The 21,092-nt window shown below is 34.8% G+C and overlaps 1 protein-coding gene across 1 annotated transcript in view; it reads right to left on the reverse strand.

Moving 5' to 3' along the window:
- Window positions 1-20,352, reverse strand: part of LOC110092092 (ABC transporter A family member 2-like) — a 30,881-nt gene extending 10,529 nt beyond the window's left edge. Inside the window, exons 1-3 of the mRNA XM_020816469.2 lie at window positions 20,311-20,352; window positions 20,168-20,259; window positions 3,131-3,281 (exon numbers count right to left, since the gene is read on the reverse strand). Coding sequence (XP_020672128.2) covers window positions 3,131-3,281; window positions 20,168-20,259; window positions 20,311-20,352 — 285 coding nt within the window. The remainder of the gene's footprint in view (window positions 1-3,130; window positions 3,282-20,167; window positions 20,260-20,310) is intronic.
- Between the last annotated feature and the right edge of the window lie 740 nt (window positions 20,353-21,092).

Below are 21,092 nucleotides of genomic sequence, written 5' to 3' on the forward strand. Positions count from 1 at the left end.
TCTTACTAAATGTTATATTCATTTCATAAATTTTATGATTTCTATGATTGACCTAATATCTTTAGTTTTAAATTACATACCCTATGTCAATCACCTATTTAGATTAAATTTTAACAATGAATTCTCGTAATTATTTACATTTCTTGTCTTTTTCTTCTTAACTTTTTTGTTGCTGTCAAAAAGGGGAGAAATTATTAGTTTGTGTATGTTTGTGTTTTCTCCTTTTTTAGTTGTTCTGTTTGCAAGTTTTGTGTTAAAATTTAAAAAAAAAAAAAACAAAAATATTGTTCGTTAAATATGTGTCTTTAATAGCCTCCTTTATTTTAATGTACTCATAAATTCAGGGGGAGTTAGGAGATAAAAGATGTGTTTTTAAACTTGAACCATACTAATAAATAATTGTTTGACCATTCATCAAAAAGGGAGAGATTATTTGAATAGTTGTATTTGAATTGAGTTATATTTATGCAACTTATGTAGTTTTGATGATTCCAAATATTGATTGTTCAAATGTATAGTTATCTCCTAACATATCAGAAAGATTTGCACTTGCTCTTGTGTGTACTAACATTTCAGGAAAATCAGACCGCAGACTACGAAAACTTCAATTCAAATTCAACATGAGATATTTTGTTTAATTGAGTTTGTCTTTTCTTTGAATTAAGTTTGAAAGGGAGTGATTGTAATTGTGTGAATAAAATCTCACAACACCACAAATAAGGAGATCTTGAAATTCTATACTGATCGTACAGGACGATATTTTATCGTACTGGACGATCCGTCAGTTATCTCCTATAGAGCACTTGGAGACGAATAGGAACTGCTTTGAAAAATTTCTAAGTCCTATTCGACCAGACCGAAATTTATTATCGTCCCAGGCGATGGGTTCTCCTGTAAATTTTCGTCCAGACGAATTTACCATCGTACGAGGCGACCAGTCCTCCTGGAAAAGATTTTCGAGTCCAACGGAAGGAATAAATATCGTACAGGACGACGTAGCTCTCTGGAAATTTTCGTCCAGACGAAAACAAATATAATCGTTCCGTGGCGATTGGTTCTCTGGAAAAATTTCATCGAGAAAATAAATAATCTGTCCGACGATCGGTCCTTGGAAATTTTCGTCCAGAAGAATCACATTTTTGTTCAAACGATAAACCGACTTAGAACAGTTTTCAGCAGTTTCTAGAACCGACCTTGTAATAACCGTTCGTTACTGGACGAACCAAGTCGTAACAGGACGATTCAGAGCTGCTACGGAAGTCAGTTCGTACATGCTCCCTGATACCATAACTATGGGGTCGTTTCAGATCGTTTAAGTAAAATCGTCCAGGACGATCAGGAATCGTATAGGACGATCACTGCGTACAGAAATTGAAAATTTGCAGTTTTTGCGGCGGTTTCACTGTGTCTTTTATATAAATTAAGTCCAATCGTTAGAACTGCGCACCCACATCTCTCTTTTTGTCATGGACTCTTACGTGCCTCTCTTGAGAGAATAGGCTCGACGAGGAGAGGTGAGAGAGTTTGCATCCAAAAGACCACCAGGCTACTTTGGAAGGCAGAGAAGGCTTCACTTGGATATGCTAAAGTAAGAGTCTCTTACTGTGTGAATATGGATTTCTTCACTCTTTTTTTGTCTTCACTCTATGAGTTCATTTGCCAGAGTTCATTTCGACAGACAGGGATTCCGGTTCTCTGCACCGACACTTGGAGAGTGTGAACAGACGAGGGTACTCTCCGCGCCGCACTTGGAGAAGTGTGAACAGACGAGGTTCTCTCCCCACTAGGAGAGTGTGTTAAGGAAGAAGGTTCTCTGCCTACACTTGGAGAGTGTGAACAGCCGTAGGGTTCTCTTGCCCACAACTAGGAGTTGTCGAAAGGACGACGGTTCTCTGCGCCGCACGTCGGGTAGTGGTGAAAAAGCAGTGTTTTTGTAAACAGGCTTCTCCGCCTTTCTGTGGGTGCTAAAGGAGAGTCACCTTTTGTGGTATTAGTGCCAATACTCAGAGGGTGCCCTCCTGAGGAGTAGGATGTAGGTCTGGTTTATAGACCGAACCACTATAATCTGGTGTAACATTTACTTTTAGCTATTTACGTTTTCCGCACTATATAAATTTCATTTTTAATAACTCTGTGGTTGAAAACATTTTCTACTAACATTTTAAAGAAAATTTTTCGGTTCAACTTTTATATTGAGGTTTAAGGATAATTAGAAGAACCATAGGTTATCCAGTCATACATCAGATTTTAAAAACTACCAATTCACCCCCCTCTTGGTAGCCTTGGGACATTTACTATAGGCTTAACAACTAATTACTGGAACATACAGGATCTAGTCTATAAGAACAAAAAAAATAAAAAGCGCCAATTGATGCAAAATAAATAGATGCGCTAATGACGCCAAATTGAAAAATTTATATACACAAGAAGAGCTGTATAAAACCCTCAAAAAAAATAAAATGCACAAGGAGCGGGCTATTCAAATTGGACAATTAAGCATAAAAATGAGCCCACATAAGACAAGCTTACCCCTCTTTCAAACTTTTAAAATTTTAGAAGAATTCATAGGTTACTTGATATTTTCAAAGGCTTGATTTCAAATACTATGATTGAGACAAATTGCTTTGGTATATTATTCTATAAGTTATTTTTATTTGAAGCAAGTTATGAACGGATCTTCTTTCTTTACAATGAGGTTATTCTGAGTTATGTCTTTTATTTTCAAAAGACAATTTTTGCTCTAAAAGAAGTTCGAGCTAGGGTTAACACGATCAGATATTCTACTATTTTCAGATTTTGACTTTGTTAACTCATTGATCTTTCAAATCTTTAAAATTTAGTTATTTGGACAATTTATCATATGCATGCTTTACTAAAAATTCAAATATATATATATATATATATATATATATATATATTAAAAACAATTTTTTTTTCCTTTCTTTCTCTTTTGTTTGGTTTATGTTTTTGTTGTTGTTTTTAGATTGATTTATTGTTTTTGGGACTTCTCAGATCATCTTCATTTTTTATTTAAACTTCTAATTTTGTCACATCGTCCTCGCTGATATACATATCATCCTGGACTATATGATCAACTCTCATAAAAATCCATTTGCTGGACTTTTCTGACCTTGCTGAACTTCATCGTACCGGACGATCCCATATCGTCCTGGACGATATGATCATCATCTACTTCAATCATCTTGATCATCTTGGCTGATAAAATTTTGTCCTCGCCAATGCTTTTATGAAAATCGTCCTGACCGATACACCTGATCGTCCTGGACGATCCACATGTTAATACGTTTAAAATCTTCAAAATTGCCCGAGACGATCCAATTTTGGACAATCGTCCTGGCCGATCCACTGTTCATCCTGGACGATACACATGGCGCGTGATTTAAAATGTTTTAAACTTGGCCTGTACGATTCATTATTGAGCATCATCCTGGACGATACACCTAATCGGCCTGGACGATCTGCATTTTCAACGGTCGTCCAGCCTAACTCCTCAGGATGATCGTGTGTGTCTAATCATCCCGGCCGATATCTGATCGGCCTGGATGATTGGACCACCTTTTTGACCAATCGGCCTCTACGCAATTAATGAACCTAATCGTCCCAGACAATTCTGCGATCATCCTGAACGATATGGCCGATTCTTTAAATTCAGTCAGATTTCAGTCGTTTTTCTTCACACTTTCTTTTCCTTTGCTTTCTACTCTCTGTTTGCTTGCCATTCCTTACTTATGGATGGCAGAAAGCGCATTCGACAAACCTCTGGAAGCTTTTCAAGGGCCACACTGAACCCTTGATTCAGGGATCACTCAAAGAATGAGGGATCACTCTCTCCAGAATAATCAATCATGTCCACCTCTCATATCCGGTATTAGACCTCTTCACTCACACTTCACTGTGCTTTTCTCTTACTCTCTATGTCCCCTTCTCTTTTGAACTCCTTTTCAATTTTTTTACAAACCTTCGCATAAACTCATCCTACACCGCCCTCACCTCCTATGTGAATCGACGCCCTATAGAGATCACATACCAGGACTGTACTGAACTGTTGCAGCTATCCACCACTAGGGATAAGTTTCATATCATTGTCTCTAATCCTGACTATAATTGGCCCTTTGTAAACCACTTTCTTCACCACACCAATGCCCCCTTTCACGTTGGAGAGACTAGCTCTTTACTATAAGATGCTAGGTTAATCCAACATGTCCTTCGCACTTCTATTATTCCAAAAGCCAGGGACCAAATCCACATCACTCCACTTCTTTCACTTATTACCTTTTGCATCATGGCCCATGGAGAGTTTAATGCTACTGACCTGATCTTTTGATACATTGATCATTAGATAATAATTCGTGATCCAGGTCATAAGAGGAAACCCAATCTTGCTTTAGGACACATCATTTCATATGTTCTTGAAACCAAATACAATCTTCAATATCTTGCTCCACCCAACCATCTGCCTCCTTGCTACTCAACTATTTCCTTCAATGTCCTTCACAGTACTCGTCTCCACCCAGGAGATGGGGAAGCTCAGGGGGCCGAGAAGGAGGCTCTTGCTTCCGTTCCTAAACCCGTTCCTCTCCTCCAGCACTCATAGCTGGATCCGTTGGTGGAGATATTTGATCAGTTAGAGGCCTGGTTTGACACCTTCGTAACTCACCAGCAGCAGCAGCACGATGAGGATGTTGCCCGCCAGCAGCAGCAGCACGACCAGGACATGGCCTGGTTTGGGGCACAATTTGCTTCGCTCTCTTGTTACTTTCAGCAGCCACCACCACCACCTTCGTCTAATGATCATGGTCCCTCATTTTTCTAGTTTTAGCATATATTTTCTATAGTTTATTTTTTCTGTATTGTGTTTTTCTTTTAGTTGTAGTTTCTTTAATTCGTTTTTAGTTTCTTCCTCCTTTTTGAGATGTCAAAAGGGGGAGTAGTATGGTTGTACTTATACTTTTCTGAAATTTGAAAGCTTTCCATATTCTAGTATTGATCGTCAAAGTGTTTTCCATCATAAAAAAGGGGGAGATTGTTGCAAATCTGTTTTCATGAATTATGATTTTGATGTTAACAAACACTCTTGTTTCTCTACGATTGCCTTAGCTACTAACATTTCAGGACCACAAGATCGAACGATAATCAGAACCAGCTCAAGATTAGGTAGACTAGGTCTGAGTTAGTATGTAATTTTCTTCTTCCCTTTCTTGAGTCAATTATAATCTTTGAAGTGTTTTGATGCTAAGTAACCCTACACATACACACTTAAGTGATTTTTCTGTCTGAATTAGAATTTCTGTTTTTATTCACATCGTCCCGGATGATATTATTATCATCCTGGATGATCGGGTTCAAAATAGAAACCCTAATCAGCCATCATAGTTAAGGCAACCATCATTAGCCGATTGGCCTAGATAATACATGTATTGGCCAGGACGATAGGCTTAAAATAGAAAGAATCAGCCACCGTGATCTATTTTGGTATTCTTTATTTTTGGCAATCGGCCAGGATGATCTTGTAATGTCCTAGACGATTTGATACAATTATGCCTAAATTAATCTGGTAATTAAGAAAAGCAATTAAGGATGATTGAAACGATCACATCGCCCTGGATGATCGTAAGATCGGTCGGGATGATCAATTCAAAAAACCTTAGTTGCTCCTGGATGATCAATATTGGATAACTCAAATTCTGGACGATGGTCTGGTCGATTAAGGTTGGCCAGCTCAGATTCCGGGTGATGCCCTGCATGATATGAATAACTTTCGTCTATTCGTCCTAGATCATCCCGGCTAATTAGGCTTAAATTAGATTGATCGTACAGGACGATATACTTATCATCCTGGATGATAATGTAGGTAACTTGTAATTAATGAGCTACTTTGAATCTCTTCTATTTAAAAACTATTGTTCATCATTTTGAACAATCTTTTGCTGCTGTCTAGACCTAAGAAAGCCTAGAGGAGAGAGAGAGAGAGAGGATCTTATGAGGGGGAGCTTGTGAGGGAGATTCCCAAGGGTTGCTCCAAGCATTGTTCCACTTCTTCTTCCACTAGAGTCTCTTTTCCTTGGAAGGGTTGTGAGAGGTAAGCTTCAATGATCGATCAAGGTTCTCTGCCTGCTTAAGGAGGAAGCAAAAGGAGTTGCGTTCTCTGTCTTGCCGAGGGTGAAAAAAAGGAGGTTTTTTAAGGGTTTCTCTGCCTTGCTGTGGGAGCAAAAGGAGAGTCACTTTGGTAGTGCAATACTTGGAGGGCGCCTCCTGGGAGTGGACGTAGGTCTAGTTGACCGAACCACTATAAACCCTTGTATTCTTTTTCCTGCTTCCGCATTTAATTTTTCCATACTTATTTTCCGTGGTGATTTTGGCTTGATCTTTGTTGTGCTTTGGTTTAAAAGATTTTTTTTAAAATACCAATTCAGCCCCCCCCCCCTCTTGGTTATGTTAGTCCTGGACCCCCCCCCCTCTTGGTTAGCCTTGGGCTAGTTCATAAGGGCCTAACATCCCTAACGAACTTTCAAAATTTATATGTGTGTTTCAACTTGTGCAACTTATAAAAAAATTTGGGATAGATTGTGTGTAACTTATGATGGAACTAATGAAGTTAAACAATCTAGGTTGAATATTTTGTTGTATTACTATGAACTTTTTCATATGAAATATTCTGAATCAATTTCTGACATGTATACTAGATTTACTCAAATTATCACCTCATTACATGCTTTAGGAAGAGAGTTAACTAATTATGAAAGGTTCAATAAAATTTTGAGATGCTTGCTTCCTTCTTTTGATGCTAAGATCACTACAATTTTTGAATCTAAAGATTTAAATATTTTTTCTATTGATAAATTACTTGGATCACTCATTGCTTATGACAAAGGGTGAATCAAAGAAATCTTAATGTAGGTGAGCAAAACAAGGAGAAAATTGTGGCGCTGAAGGCCAACAACACAGACACTAATTCTTCCGGGTCTAAAAATGATGATGTTGCCTTCATCACTAAGCAATTTAAAAGCTTTTTAAGGAAGAACAACAAGTATCATTAGAAGTAAAAAAGAGGTAAGGATGACAAAAATTTAAAATGTTCTTTTGATATTATTTATTTTGAATGCAGGAAGCCTGGACATATTAAAGCTGATTGTCCTACACTTAAGGAGCACCCAAGCAAGAAAAAAGGTGAGGAGAAACCCAAATACAGGAAGGACAAGAAGGAACACCAAAAATCTTTCTAAGCGAATTTTGCATCTAACTCATCTGAGACTGAAGCTGAAGAAGAGATAATAAATTTGTGCTTAATGGGTGATCATCTTGGTCAATCTGATCAAGAAGAGGTATGTGAACCAACCTATGATCAATTACTTAAAATTTGTGAGAAAATTCATGCATAATATAAGAAACTTAAGAAATCGCATGTTGGTTTGAAATTGAAGTTTTTGAATTTATAAAAAGAGCATGAAAGTTTAAGTAAAGATCACACTATACTTGATAGCAATCACATATCTTTACTTGATGAATTTGATGATTTAAATCAAAAGCATTTTGATTTAATTGTTGAGCATGATTCTTTGAAAGCATCTTAAACCTCACTTGAATATGATTTTAAAAATTTTATTAAAGAATCTGAGAATAAATAGCACTATTTGAATAATGATAATGCTATTTTAGAAAGTGCTAACTTGAGGTTTAAAGCTATATTGAATACATTTCAGAGAAATTGAAATACATCAACACTTGATCTAAAGAAAAAACTTAGAAAGAGCCATTATAACCCAAACAAATTAGTAAATCCTTTTCCTGGAGTTAGATATTTTTCATATGGCATGCTAGGGCACTTTTCACATACTTGTACTGTTCATTATAGTACACATTGGGTATGGAGACCCAAACTACATGATTCACAATATAACACACATACATTAAATTCTTTTTTTCATAAGAAGAAACCCAAACTTGTTTGGGTTCCTAAATCTAACATTTGATGATTTTTGTAGGTGTGCTCTTACCAATGACCTCATGAGAGCATATGATACTTGAACAACGGAGGCTTGTAGCTCATAATTGTATAAACTTACTACTTAATAAATTCTGAATTGCATGTTTAATACTCTGTTGATTATTATTACTTTTTTGATTTAATTTTTTTATATTTGTTGTTATTTTATAGTTGTTACATTTATGATATTTTTCGTTTTCCCTTTTTTTGTTGAAATGATAGTTTTCCTTGTGTTTGTTTTTTAAAATTTGTAATTAATGTCTAAACTTCCCTAAATAAGTTAAAGGGAGAAACACTGTTGATTGTTTCTCTTTCTTAAACCTCTTTTAATGGTGTAATTTTCTTTTTTAAACAAAAATTTATCTCAAATTAACAAATGGACTTTACAATTTAGAACAATTCTACCTTATTACAGTAATCTATCTTTTATTTATAATGTTCAAAGACTTTATATTAGTTCAATATTTCTCGTTATCCTGTCATTGCATTTATCATATGATTTTGATTCTATTTTATAGTTTGTTCTTCTTTATATTAGAGGGTGAGTTTTTCTTCTCTAATATCTAGAAGATATACTCACAACTGAGAATATATAAGAGTTTTGAAAAGGGATCTAGCTTGTAAAAATAATAAAAAAATGACCAATGATGCCAAAATAAAATATGCACATTGATGCCAAATTGAAAAAAAATATACAAAGTGTACCAAATATCAAAAGATGAACAAAGTATGTCATTCAATTGACAAGAGGCATAAAATGAGCCCACCAAAAACAATTTCTCTTCTCTTTTCAAACTTTTAAATCTTAAAAGAATTCATGTATCACTTGAGATTTTCAAAGGCTTGATTTCGAATTTTGCGATTGTGACAAATTACTTTGATATATTATTCTATAAGATATTTTTCTAAAATTAAGTCTTGAATGAATCTCTTTTTCTTATCCATTTGATTTTTCTGAGTTAGATCTCTTATTCTCAAAAGATGATTTTTTCCTAAGAGAAGTCCGAGCTAGGGTTAGCAGGATCGGATATTCTACCATTTCTGGATTTTGATGATGTTAGCTCATTGATATTACAAGTCCTTAAATTCAATCACTTGGAGAATTTATCATCTTTGTGTCTTTAAAAGAAAATAAAAAAATAATAATAAAAAAATTAACAAAAATTATTTTTTGTTTTAGTTTCATTTTTGTCTCTTATTTTCTATCTTTTTTGTATTTTAACTTTATCTTTTACTAGTATTTTTGTGTTTTTTGGGCCTTCTCTGATCATCTACTTCTACCTCTTAAATTTCATTTTTTTTGTCCCATCATCCTGGACAATTTTTATATCATCCTAGACGATATATTCAATCAGCTCTTACCCTTTTCATCTAACAACTGATATTTTTTTGTTCATCATCATCCTGGATGATCTGATCGTATCCTTCTTTGTTTACTATAATCAGCCCGGACAATCCTATTTATCCTGGACGGTATTCTTAAATCTTTGCTCAATTTATGGAAAAGCGGTCTGTACAATCCACATATTCGTCCTAAATGATACACGTGGCAATGTTTTAAATGTTTTTAAATTCAGCCAGAACGATCATTATTATGCATCATCCTAGAAGATCCACCTAATCAGCCAGGATAATATTCTTTTTCAACGATCATCTAGCTTGACTCATCGGGATGATCAATAGTGTCTTATTATCCTGGACGATATCTGATCGTTCTGGATGACTTTGCGACCTTTTTAACCAATCGTCTTGGACATAATTATTACACTCGATCGGTCTGGATGATTCTGCGATCGTCTTGGACGATCGGATCATTTCATTATAAACTGAGCCATTCAATCAATTTTTCTCACACAATTCCTCTTCAACTCTCTTTTACTCATACTTCCCTTCTATTTTTCTTGATTATGGTAAGAGAAAAATGGTCTCGCTATCCTTCTAGGAGTTCCTTAAGGGAAAATCTAGACCCTCGCTTCACCGAGGCAAGCAAACAAGCTGCCTAACAGAGGTACAAAATAGTCGGGATTACTGTATCCCGGACTGTCAACCCACACATTCTTTCCTATCATGTCCTAGATTTTTTTGTGCACACTTCCATGAACTTCCTTCTTACTCTCACTGTCCCTTTCAATTTAGAATTACTTTTTAAAATTTTCACTAGCCTTCTCATAAATTCCTCTTTCACTGCTCTTCAATCATATATGAGTAGATGTCCCGTCGAAATCACATATCAGGACTATTTTCCACCATAGGGGACAACTCCACACCCTGTGTTATGATCCTGACTACAAATGGGCTCCAGCCAACGACTTTCTAAGAAATACGAGTGCTCACTTTCATGTTAGAGAGTCTAGCAGCTTACTCAAAGATGCTAGGATAATCTATCATGTCCTACACACCTCAATTCTTCTAAAAGCTGGTGATCACGTTCATATCACTCTTCTTTCGATCACTATTTTTTATATTTTAGCTCATCATGAATTCAATGCCACTGATTTGAATTTTTGCTACATTGAGCATCTGACTAGTATTTGAGATCTAGGATATAGGAGGAAGCCCAATCTTGCCCTATGACATATCATTGCCTATGTCTTAGAATCAAAATACAACCTTAAATATCCTGCCCCACCAAATTTTTAGCCTGTCTTCTACTCAAATAACTCCTTCCACATGTTTTATAGTACTCATCTCCACCCATGGCACGAGGAAGCCGAAGGATCTGAAGATGAGGTAGCTCCTACAGCTGTTCCTGCACTTTCTTCGCTCCACCAGCACTCTCAGCTGGTGGAGCGATTCGACCAGTGGGAGATACGATTCGAGACCTACATTGCTGCATAGGAGCAGCAACATACTAAGGACGTTGCTTATTTTGACTTCTATGTGGCTCACCAACAGCACCAGCATGACCAAGATATAGCTTGGCTTGGGGAGTAGTTTGCAACTCTTTCCAGTTACTTTCAGCCACATCTACCACCACCACCACCTTCTTCGGATGATCAGGGGCCGTCTTTCTTTTAGTTTGCTTATTTTTGTGTGATGTTATTTTTTCATTTAATGTTATTTTACTTCTATTTTGTAATTTGTGTTGTTTTTCTTTTTCCCTCCTTTTTGTGAGGTCAAAAGGGGGAGTAGCTGTACTAGTTTGTCTTGTTCTAGTCTGTTCTAGTTTGCTATATTTTTATGTTGGTTAATTGAACTATTTGAACTATGTTTATTTTTTCATATGTTTCCATTAAAACTTCTTTGAACTGCTTCAATTATTTTTTGTGTTCGTGATCATCCAAAAGGGAGAGATTGTTATGAATCTATTTTCCAAGGAATATAATTTTGATGATAGAAAATACTTCTATTTCTCTACGACTGCCTTGCCTTCTAACATTTCAGGTCCACAAGATTAAACTGCAATTTGAACCAGCTCAAGATTGGGTAGACTAGGTCTGAGTCAATTTGTAAACTTTTTCCTTTTTTGAGTATATTGTAAACGATATGGTTCCTGATGCTAAGTAACCTTGCACGTACACACTTGGGGAAATTTTTTTTGACTATTTTTAGAGTTCTCTATTTTTGGTCATATCATTCGGGATGATCCATAAATCAGTCTGGATGATCAGTTAAAAACAAAAATCTTAATTAGGGCATCCTCATTAAGGCAGTCATCATTAAGCTCATCGTACTGGATGATATTTGTATCGGCCGGGACGATAGGCTCAAATAAAAAAGAATCAACTGCCAGATTTATTTAAAAATTATTTCTAAATTTATCTGGTAATTAAGAAAAGTAATTAATGTTTGATTGCTTGATCATATCATATTAGATGATCGAAGGATCATCCAGGACAATTAGTTCACAAACTTTAGTTTTCCCTAGACGACCAAACATCAGCTAGTTGCTATTTAGGGCGATACTCTTGATGATTTTTATGGATTTGAATTAATATTTTGGAATGATCGTGAGATTGGCCTGGATGATCAAGCTATTTTTTCATTGTCCAGACATCCATTCAGTGTGATTATTTGTATAATATTCAACGATTTGTATGGATCTTACATGACGATATACGATCGACCTAGATAATATGAACAAAAACCTTCTAATCATCCCAAATCATCCTGGCTGATTGACCTTAATTTGTACTAATCTTACAGGTGATATTTATATCATCATGGATGATAAAGTCAATTTGTTTCAATTAAGAGCTATTTTGAAGCTCTTCTATTTAAGACATCTTATTACTTTCAAGAGAGTATCTTTTACTATTGTTCTGACTTGAGAGAGCCAAGAGGAGAGGGATAGCAAGGGAGAGAGAGAGAGGATCTTGTGAGGGGGAGTTTGTGAGGGTTTTCACAAAGGTTGCTCCAAGCAAGGATCCATCATCATCTTCTCCAGTCATCATCCTTAGTTCCTTAGGAGCTCTAGAGAGGTTTAATTCAGTATCTAATTAAGGTTCTCTACTTGCTTTAGGAGGAAGAAAAAGGAGTTAGGTTGTCTGCCTACTTCTGAACGAAGTAAAAGGAGTTGGGTTCTCTACCTCACTTAGGTTGGTGAAAAGGTGGTTTGTAAAGGCTTCTCCGTCTTGTTGTGGGGAAAAAATGAGAGACGTTAAGTTTAGTGCAATACTCGGAGAGCACCTCTAGGGAGTGGATGTAGGTCGGGTTGATCGAACCACTATAAATTTCTGTGTTCTTTATTACTGCTTCCGCATTTAATTTCCGCACTTTGATTTCTGTGGTGAATCTTGGTGTTTATTTTAAGATTGTGTTTTGATCAAAAGATTTTTTAAAATACCAATTCAACACCCCCTCCCTCTTGGTTAGCCTTGGGACCAATTCATAAGGGCTTAACATCCTTGTTGAACTTTCAAGTGCCATCAAAGCACTTTCACAGATCAAATAGTCCAATCAAGCAAAGATGATTTTTCCTGATAATTACTCAAATGTGCTAATTGTATAATATAGTCCTTGGCTCAAATTATATGATATGACAAATTTTTTTAATAAATATCTATTTAGGGCTTCAAATCAAGCCACAATATAAATATACTTTTGTTATAACTATATGATATATGAGTGACTGCTGAAATCTTAGAGCTTTTAGGGAGAAAGAGTTCTTCATCTTGCTACTTCTCTTGCTTTGATAATTCTACCATTAAAAGAGAGCATTATTTTGTGTGAAATAATGCACTATTGGCTTCCTTCACAATATCATATCTTTAATCCTTTAATTTGATATTCTAAGCCATTTTCTAAGAGCTTGTTGTGCTTTGATTGTAAGAGAATGATTATTCTTGTCGATCATTTTTTGTATACTATGTAATCTATTTTGTGGGCTATGGTAGCCATATTTTTAAGAAAGAAAATAAGTGTAAGGGTTTCTCCAGTACCTTGTGAAGGTGGAACACTTCTTCTTCTTATGTGGGACAAAAGGAGAGAGATAACTAAATTCTCAGATGACTTAAAGAATAGATGTAAGTTGATAGGATGAACCATTATAAATATATCTTACATCTTTCTTTTGCTCTTTATTTTATTTTATACCTATATAATCTATGTTGATGATGTTAATCTATGATTCTATAATTTAATGTGATGTAATGAATATGAAAAATTAAATTTGATCTTGATAAGTGGCAATCTCATCATAAAGTGAAACTAGGGTATCATAAAAAAATATTTAGTTTTATTTTTAATGATATATTTACATCTTGTACTGTATATATATAGATATATATATATATATATATAGATATATATATATAACATAGTTCTTAAAGGGTGATTAACGAGGTTAGAGCAAACGAACTTACAATTATTTAAAATTTTATAGCTATCTCCAATACACTAAAAGATCCATTAAAACTTTAAATATGTTTTAAAGGTAAAATACTGTTAATACCTTTCTAGCTCTCAAAGTATTGCACTACGATACACATTCTCTCATTTTCACTCATTTAAGTTCTTTGAATAATACATATATGTGAGTTATACCATAATTCGGTGAGCACTTCATGCTTATAAATTATAGTGATATAATACAATTTGAAAAATGTACATGCTTTCTGTAAAAAATAAAGTAACTTTAGTAATAATTAATTTTAAAGTGATCATGAATCATATCTTATACATATTCTATATTAACATTTTCCATGGCATATGGTGTTGCCTTGCCCCAATTCTCACATGAAGCTATGATGATTATTGAATGCTTGAATTTTTGTTTTTTTCAGAGAGCATGGGAGACATTGATTGTTGAGTATTTTTCAAAAATATATAAATTAACAAGTAATTCTCAAGGGCTTATTTCATACCTAAGAAGTGGTTGTACTTCTGAATTGGTCCAATTAATTTTTAGGAAGGACATTGAGGGCCTCCCCAAAGATGGGGAGACTAAATTATCTTTAGGGGTGTCAATTTTGGGTCGCGGGTCGGGTTTGGGTCGAACCTGAAACTGACCTGAGTTCAAATGGGTCAACCATAACCCGACTCGAGTATGTAAACGGGTCGAAAATGCGGACCCGGACCTGACCCGTCTGGTTTTCGGGTTGACCTGACCCGACACAGGACCCGAAATGTGCGGACACAGGCGGGCGAGAGCGGGCGAGCACGGGTGCGCTGTGGGCAGGTGCGCGGGGGTGCACAAACTCGTGCGCGGGCAGCCTTGGGCACGGGGCGCCGGTGCTGGCAGGAGCGGCAGCGTGCGCTGGCAGGCTTTGTCATACTGGCATGGTCTAGGAAGCTGCGGGCGATGAGCGGGCAGGCGGGGCAGTGCGGGCAGCTAATTTTAAATGGGTTTGCGGGTTGACCCGACAACCCGTCGGGTCAACCCGAACTGGCCTATTTTTCAAACGGGTCGATTTCTAGAACCCGAACCCGTTCCGTTTGAAATTAGATCGGGACCAACTCAGATTTTTTGGGTCGAGTTTTCGTGTCGTGTCAAATATTGACACCTCTAAATTATATGCAAATTTTCTTCATATTGGGGAGGGCAAAATATTGAAAATTTTTTGATATCCTCAATATAGAGAGTATTCAATAAGAGCTACATTATATTAGTTAATATGTAGTAAATGAAGGGACTTTCAAGAATGGGATATATCTTAAGGAGAGATTGACTACTGTAATTTGATTGAAAAAATTTTAAAAATGCATATGATATGTTTTTTTGGTACCCTTAGAACTTCATTAAAGGACCCTTCAGAGGGGCCATGAGATGACAAACCTCTCTTTTAAAGAAAATGAAAAGTGTTTAGTTGAGTGACTATACCAAATGACGATGAGGGTTATAGAAACGGTGTCCCCATCCCATGAAAATTTATATTGTCACCTAGTATTCTGATGGTGGGATTCAACCTTCAGAGTTACAAATCACATAATAGGTCTTACACTACAGGAAAATTATTATTTGCGGCTGCCATTTTTGTCAGAAAAGGAATGAAAACCATTGGTAATTTATATTTTTGCCGATAATTCATGCATCTAAAAACAAACACCATAAAAAAATCCACCAAAAATATTTCTGACATATTTTTTTGCCAGAAATTGCTTAGAAAAGATAAAAAATATATATTATCTAGCTCGCAGTCCCGTGAACTAGCTAGCTATCACCTCAGTCCCATGAACCCCCGTGCACTCCGTGCCCTTGTGAATTAGACCCTCCCATGAACTGCTAGCCTGTAAACTAGGCCCTGCCTATGCTATGTGGGATTCAAATCATGCCCACTTAAAACCACCTCTATCCAATGAGCTGCAATACATATTATGTTAATTTAGCTTCATTTTTTATATTTAATTTCTTAATAATTATTTTTAAAGCAAAATATGTTTTGATTATTTAATCTATTTTATAATATTTATTATATTACCTAATTAATTTATTTTAATTAGTTAAATTAGCATAATAATAATTATTAAAAATTATTACTATTTTTGTTTAAATTTATTTAATTCATTTTAAGAAAATGAATACTTTTAAATATCAATATTAATTATTTTCCAAAAAATTTAAAATTTCATCAAAAATATCCCTAAAATAGTTTGTCAAAAATCCACTGGAAAATTTACCAGAATTTCTAACGGATTTTTTCCGCAAAAAAAGCCGTCAAAAATTAGCATTTTTTCTGTAGTGTTAGAACAAGTATGCATCAAATGTTAGCATACAAACGTGACGTGACATTATGGCTTGTGTGCTTGGATTTTGTATGTTGCAGGACAAGTTGATTTAGTTGCATTTCTTGTTAGTTAAATTTTTGTTGTGCTTTAGCTATCCTCTATTGCATTAAAGCTACCTCACTTTATGAGTTTGAACAGGAAAAAAGTTAATAAAAAATAAAAAAATGAAAAAAGGTTTTGCTACAACATTAAACACTAAATTTTGATTCAAGATAAAGAGAAAGCTATCACAGTGTGCAACTCACCAATGTTGCAACACCATCTAGCATCGTAGCGTCGGATCGCCATAATGTCACATCACTATTCTAGGTATCACAACACTAAATTTCCAGAGCACTGTAAAAGAGTAATTAATATAATTATTCTCACAAAATGGCACGTTTATTAAGTTAAAGCATTTTCTCGCTAAGTCTCACAAATGCCACAATAGTAGTTCATTATAGCAACACCGCAACGCTATCACTATGAGTGCCATGGTGTTAGAGTCAGTTATGAGTTTTTTTATATAAATAGTATGGACAAAGTATTAGAGGTGTCTGTCCATTTTATTATTTATAATCAATTTTAGGAAGTGTCCTGTAGGGAGTGAGTGTGGGTGAGAGTAAAGGGGAGAAGTATTAGAGGGTGCATCTATTATTGCAATAAACCCTCATTTTATCTATTCCTTAAACTCTTATCGTATATTTCTTTTTATTATTAAAATAAGGTTTATTGTATTTGCGATAATTGTAATGGCATGATAAATCTTTTCATAGACATATGATATGTTAATAATACGTGTTCACATAGATTTGATTTCTATGCATTTCAATTTTATAATGCTATTTCTATCTCCTCTAATCTTCATTTAATTTATAGAAGAGTAGTGGAATAATTTGGTGAATTAGAATAATTTTCTTTCATGTATACATATGTTGGATAGAAAATTTATATCTTAATGAGATAATATCACTTTAGTGAAAGAAATGTTTGCTAGAAACTCTGATGAACTCAATGGAGACGAGGAGTTACATGTGCTTTAATTCACAATACTCAAAATAGGAGATCAATCTTTGTATGTATGAGTTCTTATCTATCTTACATTTAGGATAATTTTAATATATATTTTCATCTTTATAATATTTAGTAACTTACTTTTCAACATAACCATTTCATTGTTGAAGTAAGATAAATTTAACAATTAGTAGAAGTGGTATAGAAAAGTGAGTATTTTGGGGTCATTCTATTCCTCGTTGGAATGATACTCAAGTCTTCATTTATTGCTTGACAAGACATGTGCAATTACATAGAATTCCATTGGAAACCCTAATCTAGTATAGTGATGGGAATTAGTAATTAAAATTTTAAACTTTTTTTATTACTTGATATCTCTTTATTCATTTTTTATTACTTGGAGAATTAGAAAGTTATTCTTATTTCTATTCAAATTTAACCTATTTGTGTTAATAAGGTTGTTTATTTTGTTGCATTACAAGTTCAATTGGTTATAGAAGTAGTTTTTGCTATCTATTATTTTTAGTGTAATTTGTTGTTCAAATTCATACTTATCACTATACTGCTTGTTTAGTAGTGTAATATTTTTTTATTTTACTGTTCTTTTAATTATTTCATGTGTAGTAGAAACTAATTAGAAGAATTATTATTTGATCTAAAATTGAAAAAAAAAACCAATAGAAATCTTATGAAAAGTAAAAAAATAGAAAAAATAGATACGATAAACCTAGTGCACGATAATGAATAACCTTGATTCTTAGGAGATTATGTTAACCCACTGGTAGATGATATTTACCAAAGTATTAGTAGACCCAATATTCAAGAAAAAAAATTGAACTTAAACCTATGATAACATAGATGATGTAGAACTCACAATTCGGGGGGACCATTGCTAAGGATTCAAACCTACATATTAAAGGTTTCTTGGAAATCACTTTCAAGTAAAATAGCATCGCTGATGACGCTATTAGACTTAGGTTTCTCTTAATTTCTCTAAGAGACAAAGCAAAAATATAATTAAATTTGTTATCCGAAGGCTCCCATAAGTTTCGAGCAAAATACTTCCCTTTATCTAAAACAACGAAGCTTAAGAATGATGTTATATCATTTACTAAGTTAGTTAGATAGTAGATTTATGAAGCATGAGAAGGTTTTAAAGAATTACTAATGAAATGTTAACATCATGCACTACCTGATTAATTGATAATCAAAACCTTTTACAATGGATTATTAGGATCACTTAGGGTTATAGATGTTATGAATGGAGATTCATTAATGTTCAGGCCCTTTGATGAAGCTTATGGATTAATCAAACACATGACCACTAATAATTTATAATGTCTGATTGATGGATTCAATCTTAAGAAAGTGGCCAATGTCTATAAGTTTGATGCGTTGTCTATCTTATCGTCTCAAATAGTTTCAATTTTTGAAAAATTAGAGAACCTTTGAGTTAGTTCAACTCATGGAGCACCCATGATAGTAGAACAAAATCTCTATGGATCACCCAATGATCCAAGTTCATCAAAATCTCTATGGAAGCTGGGCTTAACTTTGTTTTATACTCTTCTGGCCGTTAACTATTGGTGGCTTTGATTTTGCCTTTCCATCAAACCATGCATGTTGTGCTTGCTCTCCTGGATGGGTTTGACAATTCTATTTTGTTTTTATATGTCAATTACTTAAATATCTACCCCTTTCATTATTGGTGCCAAATTAACCTTTTCTGTTGGAGTGTTTGCTTTGTGCAGATCTGGTGGCCAAATTTTTTTGCGTTACAATTTTTATAGGGATTTCATGAGTTAAAGATTTTGGAGCTATTGGAGGTTTACTTATTCTTTTTGCAAGAAATTTATGCTGAATGCCATTATTTTGCTCTTCCTTTTAGGAGTGCTATCTTCTTACATCCCTAGAATGTACTTTGGTTTTTTATGTAATCCATAGTATAATGAACCATCGATTTTTAGGTTTTATTTTATTTTATCTTGTAGCTCTTTTGAGCATTAGCAAGCTGGAGGTTCCTTTTAAGAATCTTGTAACCCCTTTTTTGGTATTAATGCGTAGGCCCCTCAATGGATTTTAATTTATATAAAAAAAGTTCATCAAATATAGAATCCTTAAATGTGATTAAGAACAGGCAGAACAATCCTTACTTTAACACCTATAACTCTAGTTGAAAGAATAACCCAAAAAATTCAAGATCATCAAATTTCTTAATAATGAAAATAAAAAAAGTTCATAAAAATTCAAATCTAGTCTAAAGTTGAAAATAATGCAAACCTATTAACTAAAATGTACAATTTTCAAAGTTAATATAAGAAATAATAATTTAAATCTGGACCTTTCAATGCTTATTGAAATCTTTATGTTTGAAAAAAAAATTGTGTATATGTGTAGCATTCAATATTTGATTATTTCTTCAAAGTTGTACCTCTTTGATGTAGAATCACAACCAGAGAGACAAAGCAAACAGAGAAACCTAAAGAAAATTTTATTTTCATTCTTTTAACTCAATACATTAGTGGGTATATATAGAGATGAGATATAATAAACCAAATAACGACATGATGACGAGGATGCCAGGTGGACAGGAGAGTGCTTTCCTTTCTTGTTTACATCCCCCATCAAACTGATGATGGAAAGACAACCATTAGTTTGTTGTGGAGTGTTTTGAACTGATGTATACATAAAGATTTTGTAAATATGTCAGGTAGTTGATCATTAGTTTCGATGTGGTGAACGGATAAGTGGTTTGACTGGATGTTATCCCGAATGAAGTAAAAATCGACGTCAATGTGCTTTGTCCTGGCGTGATAGACGGGATTGTTAGCAAGAGCGATTACTGAGGTGTTGTCATAGTAGATGGTTGTTGGAGTAGTTTAGGGAATGTAAAAGTCCTGTAGTACTCTTCAAAGCCAAAGAATTTCAGATGCTTCGGTGGCTAATGCTCAGTATTTTGCTTTGGTGGAAGAGCGTGCCACTATGTTTTGCTTCTTGACTTACCAAGAGATCAGTGATTTGCCTAGAAAGTTGCAGTATCTGGAGGCTGGTTTTTGGTCTTTGGTGTCTTTAGCCCAATCAGCGTTGACAAAGCCCTATAAGATAAGAGGGTCGTGATAAAGGGGAAATACCATAATTAGTTGTACCTTGAATGTGCCGAAGTAGAATTTGAGGGCATCAAAGTTCATGTTCCGTGATTCGTGCATGTGTTGGCTTAGTTGATGGACTGAAAACTGGATGTCGGGGCATGTTATAGTGAGATATTGAAGTGATCCAATTAGATGACGATATAATTGGGGATTAGTGAATTGCTCGGTTGATGTGGTTGTCTCGGTATTTTTGCACGAAGTGGGAGTAGCCACTAGTTTGGCTTATTGCATGCCTGCTCTATCCAGTATGCGACTTGCATATTATTACTGTTGTAGGAGTAGACCACATGTTGTTTTTATTGTTTGAATTCCTAGGTAATGTGCAAGTGGGCCGAGATGTTGCATTTGAAACAAATTGCGGAGGCTGGATAGTAGCTTGTTGATCTCGGTCGATGAGTTGCCAGTTAAGAGAATGTCATCGATGTAAATCAGGATGTAAAGACACGTTGATTCCGATTTGTAAGTAAGAAGAGAAGGGTTGAAAGTCCATTAGGGATGTTAAGCCCTTATGAACTGGCCCAAGGCTAATAATGAGATAGAGAGGTGAATCAGTATTTAAAACAAACACAATCTTAAATCCAAAAATAAGATTCACCACTATCAAAACCAACGATGCAGAAATTAAATGCGAAAGCAAATAATAAGAAAGAACACACCGAATTTATAGTGGTTCGGTCAAACCTTGACCTACGTCCACTCCTTGGAGGCACCCTCCAAGTATTGCACTAAAACAAGTGTCTCTCCTTTAGCCCCCACAGCTAGGCGGAAAGCCCTTACAA

This window comes from Dendrobium catenatum, unplaced genomic scaffold (genome assembly GCF_001605985.2).
Source record: "Dendrobium catenatum unplaced genomic scaffold, ASM160598v2 fragScaff_scaffold_1416, whole genome shotgun sequence".
NCBI classification, from domain to species: domain Eukaryota; kingdom Viridiplantae; phylum Streptophyta; class Magnoliopsida; order Asparagales; family Orchidaceae; genus Dendrobium; species Dendrobium catenatum.